The sequence below is a fragment of the Coffea eugenioides genome, unplaced genomic scaffold, assembly GCF_003713205.1.
Source record: "Coffea eugenioides isolate CCC68of unplaced genomic scaffold, Ceug_1.0 ScVebR1_1541;HRSCAF=2407, whole genome shotgun sequence".
Classification (NCBI taxonomy): domain Eukaryota; kingdom Viridiplantae; phylum Streptophyta; class Magnoliopsida; order Gentianales; family Rubiaceae; genus Coffea; species Coffea eugenioides.
The window spans coordinates 16,726-24,182 of NW_020861954.1; the positions used below are offsets into that span (position 1 = coordinate 16,726).

General features: G+C 35.6%; 1 protein-coding gene across 1 annotated transcript; it reads left to right on the forward strand.

The window, feature by feature from the left end:
• Positions 1 to 283: 283 nt before the first annotated feature.
• On the forward strand, positions 284 to 7,082 carry LOC113755506 (E3 ubiquitin ligase BIG BROTHER-related-like). Its single transcript, XM_027299507.1, has 7 exons — positions 284 to 728; positions 1,809 to 2,151; positions 2,251 to 2,300; positions 5,191 to 5,232; positions 5,351 to 5,472; positions 5,908 to 6,016; positions 6,745 to 7,082. Exons 1-7 carry the CDS (start codon positions 531 to 533, stop codon positions 6,790 to 6,792), a joined length of 912 nt encoding a protein of 303 aa, XP_027155308.1. The 5' UTR covers positions 284 to 530; the 3' UTR covers positions 6,793 to 7,082.
• The last annotated feature ends 375 nt before the right edge of the window (positions 7,083 to 7,457 follow it).

A 7,457-nucleotide genomic window follows, 5' to 3' on the forward strand; every position in this document is an offset into this window, starting at 1 on the left:
TTGAACAGCAGTGCACTAAAAGAATCAAACATAACAACTTAAATATCCTTGGACTAATCAAACAGTCCAAGGATATTTAAGTTGTTAACTTTTAGGACAGTTAGTCCAAGGATTTAAGTGGCTAAAAGTTAACGTTAAGGACTAAACTGATAGCTGAAATATAGTTTAGGGGGGTAAACTGATAAAAATCCTAATTATTATGCCTTCTTGTACAAGAGAGGAAGAATTTCAAATTAAAGCATTTGAACAGCAGCGCACTAAAAGAATCAAACACCAAATCTCCACACATCCTTTGGGCTTTTGTCTTTCTCATTTTTTGCTTCTCTCAGTTGCTTTTCCTTCTCTCTCTAAGCATCCCTTTCTTCTACGTCTCCGATTTCTTCCTTTTCCATCTTATCCCTTCCCACTTTTCAGATTAGACGCTTTCTGTATATAAACTATTTTTATTAACTAATTACTATTTTTTCCCAATCATTGATAATAACTTTATTCTTCTCGTTTAATTTGAAGAATTTATCATTCCAATAATAATGGAGGATCGTAAATCCGAAAATAATTCCATCAACCAAGAAGAAAACCCTAGCACTATTCCAGTTAATAATTCTGCTGGTAACAGTAACAATAACGATACAGAACGAGGCGGCGATGGCCGCCGGCAGAGAACGCCGTTCACCGACCTCAGTCAAGAAGACGCCGATCTTGCCCTAGCCCGGACTCTTCAAGAACAGGTACCAGTGATTGATTTTGATTAGAAAAGCAATTATCTTGGAACATTTATGCCTTTATATATTTGACGTTCAATTTTGCGAATTCCGGTATTTTTTTTAATATATGCACTGCTTTTAGAAGAGCTGTTTGGGTTACATGGTTTATGAGTTATTTTAGCTTTTAATGTTGATATTTAGGGTTTCTTTTTGTTATGGTTTATTGGTGGGTTGGGGGGAAGGGGGTTCTGGCAATTTGAAATTTGAATTGCACTTTGAGTTGGTGGCATTTTGGTCAGATGAGTTTGGAATATAGAGCTATAATGGTGGTATATTTGTCTCTGTATGTTTTGGTTTCGTGAGAATTCTTGAGAATATGTTACTTTTGATATTTTTACTGTACGTTTTTGTTTGGGCGGGGCTTATTGGTTTTATGGTGTTTGCGTATTGCTTCTATATTTAATGTTTATTTTTGCATAACGAAATATGCTTTTGGGGAAGTAATCTGTGGGGCATTGATGCTGTCAAGTTTAGATGTTTTGTAATTAAATTGTTTAAGAAGCGGGAAGGATTTAAAATCCAATTAGACTGTTAGTGTTTAAATGGCCTGTGAGGTCATCGTCCTAAATAGGAAAACAGACTTTCAATTAGAGTATGTCAAATGTGTCTTTCCCTACTATTAGCACTTAAGTCAGGTGGAGCTTTGCTTTGAAGCACGAGTTTTTATGAAGTTTCATCAATCTATCGTACAACATTTTTTTGGGTTGTTGTTGTTGTTGGGGGGTTCGGGGAGCAAAGATTTTGCAGGAATTGTTACAGAATATAAATTTCTGCTTGTGCTGTGTGCTCTATTTCAATTCGGATCATTCTGACCGTTTCCTTATATTGTAGGTCAAATTAATCTTTCATTTTCATTACTAAAATGAATGAAATGTTTCCTTTTTTTTTTTGTTAGTAACAAGATATTTTACCTCTAAAACCAGATATCAACATCATTGAATCTTTAGAGTAAATGTTCCTCATGGGACATTGATCTTATATTTTAGTTGCTTATTGGTTTTGCTGTTTTGGGTTTATCAAACAAACTTACTGGTTATGCTACAGGAGAGAGCTTATATGATGTTAAGAATGAATGTTGGTGAGGGAAGTGATTATGGAAGTTGGGAAGGTGGGAGCTATGGGCATGTAGATGACGAGGATGATGATTTTGATGATCCCAGCGAAGAAGAATATGATGGCAGTGAAGTAGAAGAGGATGAAAATGAGGAAGAAGAAGAAGATGCATTTGATGTTAATGCACAGGATGAGGAAGAGGAGGATGACAGCCAGAATGTTGAAATTGATCCGTCTGCTTATTCAAGTGATGAAGCCTATGCTCGAGCATTGCAAGATGCGGAAGAAAGGGAAATGGCTGCTAGATTGCTGTCCATGGCTGGAATAAATGAAAGTAAGTGGCTTCATCAAATTTGTTCTTGCTTGGACATTTTTCTTTTCTTGGCAGTTCTCTTTGGAAATTTGAGTTAATGAAGTTTCTGGTGATTGTTAGTGGTTATTGGTGAAGCTGATGATGAAGAAGAAGATGATGGTAATTCTCAGGTGATTATTTTTTTTCTTAACCAAAATAACAAAAAAGATCTGAGTGCTACAAGTTCTCTGATGGCTTAGTCTTCGATGATTTTGCTGCTGAGTTATCTCTGTTCAATATTTATCAGTGTCAACTGCTTAGAAAGTTGTGTTGTTTATATCTGACATTTTTCTCCTTTAGTTGAAAGGATACTAGATGGCCATCAATTTAGCAAATTTTGTAATGTTCATGGGGAAAAATTATATAACTTTGAGACGCTGATGGATCTATGATAAGATTGTTGTTTACAACGGAATGGTAGACAGAATTCCCTATCTTTCCATTGCTGGAATTAAAACTTTTCCTTTTATGTTATGGCTGGTTGAGGGGGAAAGCAAAAGGCCAAAGAACGAGGCAAGATTTGGAGCTGCTCATACTCTAGGTCGTAGCTTTCAAGTTAGATTAATCTATTGCTATTTGAGGAGCTAGGTATTCGAGAAGCGAAAAGTTGCCGTTCAACATTAATTGTACAGCAAGAAATAGCTATACAGAATGTGATTCTATATTGGCATCTTAAGAGCTCACTCTTATTTGTCTATAAACTAACACTATGGTTGTACATGTTTTGAGTGTCATTAAGTTGTCAATCTCAGCTTATTGTGTACTCAATAAAGATTAAATGCTATTGTTATAGGAAATGTATTAATTTACTTGACCTTAGTTGTATAAAAAGCATTTGAGCTCACTTTACAGTATACATGTGAAGCTTAAATACTTTAATAAATGATCAAGCTTGAGCAGCATAGTGTATGGATTGGCTCAGCTGAGTTGCCTACCTGCAAGTGAATGATCTGCATCGTTCTGAAGTGTGGTCATGTGTCAAACTTTGTGGTGTGAAGTGTCTTCGGATTAACAAGGTTGGATTGCTGCTCTATTTGTTAGTGCTTTAGTTATTTGACTTTAGGACTGGGATAACAAACTTCAACAAATTTTCTCGACTCTTAGAAACTTCTCTAACTTTTTTTTCCTTACACAGTTAATCTTTCACTCTTGGTTTTCCCTTTTATTCACATGATCTCAATCCCCCTCAAGGATATAAAAGATTTAGTTCTGAATGATAATTAGCTGATGATGTGCACCTGGTGAAGAAAGAAAAAGGTAAAGAAGAAGAATATATAGCATGTCGGAAGTGTTTTGAAATGATGAGGGCTAAACTTATGCATCACGTCTAGAAAAAGATTGAAGGAATCCTTAAACAGTTATGTTGGCCACATAATCTTTGAAGAAAAAGCGAAAATGGACTAAGGTCTTAGCTCACTGGCATTTCATAATTTTTTTTATTTTTTTATTTTTCTTCTGGGCCTCAATCTCTGATATACTAGTGGATTGATATCAAAGTTCTTGGATTTGCAAGTGTGCTAATTTGGAACGAATAAGTAAATCCTTGGTGTGATTTTTAATCGATTATGTAAAATTGTTTATTATCTGCTGTAGCGAACCTCAGTCTTTTGAGTTTTGTTGAAATAAACAGATCGTTGTAAGCACAGTTCAGAGTTCATAACAAATTTCAATTCTTAAACATTGTGCTGTTCAATAGGAATTTGAATTGCTTCGAACAAATATGAACTGCTGATTGCCAAGTCGTTGAAATTCAGGCTATGCAAATACGCATACTTAACATTCTCCATCTGTCCATCATATAGATTTTCCTATTTATACACGAAGAGGATTAAAGAAAGAGCTGTCATACAGGGTTTGAACCTTTTTAATGGTTGCTTAGCCCGTTTTCATTATGGTGGATCTTTGCTTGTGCTCTCATTTGAATTAGATTCTTGTTCTGCATCTTTTGTGTTCTTTTGCATTTCTTAAACATCTAGGTTTGCTTATTTCTAGTATGCTTAATGCTATAGACCGATTTTAGTTCCCCCTTTACTTTCTATTGTTTAACTTTCTATTGTTTAACTTATCCAACAAAATAGAAAGTGCCTTTCATCTACTTGTTAGAAGCAGAATTTTCTTTATGAGTGATGCAAGTGTTAAAATGAGATCTTTACTTTGCATTTACCCTTTGTGCTTTATGAATTAATAAGTTCCAGTCATCTCTTTGCAAATCCTGCCTTTGTAGTTTGTTTCATTATTTAGTCGTTTTTAAAATTTTTTCTAAGTCTTGATAATTACTACATATAGTAGTGTAATTTATGTGATCTACAAAATTCCTTTTATGTGCAGTTTGAAGGCATTTTCCAGGTCCTGATGTATTTTTTTTTGCTGCGTTTATTTATTTTTGCATGTTCAACGCGCGCGCGCACACACACACACACATATATATATGCATCTGTATGTATATGTATATGTTTGGGTGTGCGCTTTTGATTCTCCTACTATTGCAATTGCATAATGTTGCCTCAAATCTCGTCTGGGATTTCCAAATAGACGTATTTTCAGTGTAAACATTTTTTTTTTTCCTTAAAACATCTCTCCTGGGCGGAGGCTGGAGTGCCTGGCTAAGAGACAAAAAGAAAAAAGCAAACCAATCAGGAAGTTTTGGTCAGACACACAAGCTACACCTGCTATGTTGATTCTTCAAAGTTTTGTTCTGCATGTGGTCAAGGGACAATTTTTTTATTCAAAATTCATGAGCATGGAACAAGAGTAGGGTTTTAGCTCTGAGTAGTTGGTCACATTTGCTTTCTTAAATGTTGTTAAGCCTAGTGAGCTTACGTAGTTTTACTTGTGCTTGAATGGAGTTGCTTGCAGTTAGTTTATCTGCACAATCGTTCAACCTTCTGATTCCTTCTTGAATACCATTTATGTAGTGCAGTCATCACTGAAATTCAAGCTTTTCTGGATACATGATTTCAAAGATTATGAGATTAAACTTTCTGGTGGATATCATGAATGATCAGCCTATTGGTTTTTCAGGATGCATGGGAAGAAGTTGATCCTGATGAGCTATCATATGAGGTGAATCTGGTGTTTGAAATTGGTTTCATTGGATTTACTGTTACAACAATGAGTATAGTGGTGGCTGTTGATGGGATCATACTTCTAACTTTTCTCATTTACTTTGTATTTATATTAGGAATTGCTTGCCTTGGGTGAGGTTGTTGGAACTGAGAGCAGGGGTCTTTCTGCCGACACAATTGCCTCTTTGCCAGCAATGAGCTATAAGTCTCAGTGCACAGAGGCTGGAAGCACTGATTCGTAAGTATACATAACTGATGTGACATATTGGCATTTACCAACATTGTTGCAGATATACGAATGTCATCTATGGTTTTTAAAGTTATCCCTTCTGTATGTCTCTTACCATTTCAAATCTCCGCCAAGCGTCAATATTAGAGATTTTATATTTACACCTTTATTGGATGGTATGTTGGGAAGGTCAGTGAAATTGGAATATAAGGCTGAAAAAGAAAAACAGCTAGAAAAAATTTCCATAGTGGATCAAATTAATTTTGGAACTAAGAAAGTGTTCATATTAGGACAAATCTATGGACTAGCGGTCTGATTGACTCTGAGTTCATTATTCCGAAGATATTCGATTTGTTGAAGTTTCGCCAAATGCTTTGTGCTTTGTACTTTACATGTAACCAGTTATCATGTGGTAATTCAGGAATTGAAAATTTTTTCTTGCAGGTGCGTAATTTGTAGGTTGGACTATGAGGAAGGTGACAGATTGACAGTGCTTTCTTGCAAGCATTCTTACCACCCGGATTGTATAAACAATTGGTTAAAGATAAATAAGGTATGTTGGCCGGCTTGGTTATCAGTTTTTTGAGTTGCATCCAATGGGTATGTTGTTTGAACTTGACCTTTGTAAGAATTAACAGAACCTCAGGATTCTTTATACCTTGGTTAAGTAAAGAGAAGCACAGCATTTGTATTTTTACAGTGCCCTAAGGATCCAAAAGGGCAGGTGCAAAGGCAAAAGTCACATACCTGTTTTAGAAATTTTACAAGCCACAAAAGTGCTTGTAACTCTTATTGACAATAATAACATTTGATTGCTTTAACATACTAATCTAGGCATGATACAAAATACGTAAAATGATACAAAATACTTAAAAGACTACTAAAGTGTTCATAGTCTTAGAACAAGAATAATTAAGTTGAAGTGTTACCAAGGACACTGACTTGAGAAGACTCCTGTTTTGATAGTAACCTGGATTTTTCTTCAAAGTGCTGTTATTGACATATTAATGACCTCATCCAACTCTCTGGTGTCTAAGTCCTGTTGTTCTACTGTTTTCACAATGTAGTCTGCTTTTCCCAATTGGTCTCTATTTCCTCCTCCAGACCATGCCATGTCCAACTTCATTTTCCTTTGTCATTTGACCCCAAAAAAAAATCAGCTTCCAAGTGTATGAATTAAGTTGGCTTCCAAGTTACATTTCTTCAACCATCAGCTTGATTCTTCTTGTTGCTGACTTTGAGGTTGTCTTTTTATGTTTTATTTCTTCTTTTCGGCTGTAGGTTTGTCCGTTCTGCAGCGCTGAGGTCTCCACTTCGGGAAACAGCTAGCAGGATCTGAATGCTTTTTTATTATAGAATAGGCCAATACTCTGCATAAATTTGCAGAAAGTGGAGTGATTTGTGATAATTACTGTTTTAAACATAAGCTTCCTTGTTGGCCTTAAGATCCTTGTATGTGCTTTTGTATCCATTGTTGATTCTGCAGAATATAATTAGCCACATTCGTTTTCACTTGCCTTTTTTGGGCAGCATTTCTGCTTCCGTTTTTCCCCCAACTGTTTTGGATTTGGTTTTGTGTCTGGACTTATATTTTGATTTTGGTTTTGTGTCTGGACTTATATTTTGTTTAAAGTCAAGCAAAGAGTGCATAGTTCTCTTTGACTATCCGTTGGACCAGCTCTTTCCGTCCGCTTGTACCCAAAAACAGCGACTTGCATCAATAAGGCATTCTACGCTGGCAACTGTGAAAAAGTAGATTGTTCTTTTGCTGGAGATCTTGCTATTGCTAGAGTAGATGTGTCAAATCCTTTGCATTTGCAACTTAATGAATCAAGAACTTGCTAAAAAGAAAAAGTGGTTTACTCTACCAACCTACATGTTTGACACGTGATATTTAAAATAGAAGAGAGGATAATTTGGTAAAGAAGGGAAACTAAAAGTTGCCTATTCCCCTCTAACTCTGCTTTTGTTGAATTTTCAATTCTACATGCAAG

Bases quoted from the DNA above. Each gene is read 5' to 3' on its own strand.
- LOC113755506 (XM_027299507.1), top strand. From the start codon at position 531: ATGGAGGATCGTAAATCCGAAAATAATTCCATCAACCAAGAAGAAAAC. The intron at 2,301-5,190 runs GTGATTATTTTT...TTGGTTTTTCAG, and splicing joins AAGATGATGGTAATTCTCAG to GATGCATGGGAAGAAGTTGA. The intron at 5,233-5,350 runs GTGAATCTGGTG...TATTTATATTAG, and splicing joins CTGATGAGCTATCATATGAG to GAATTGCTTGCCTTGGGTGA.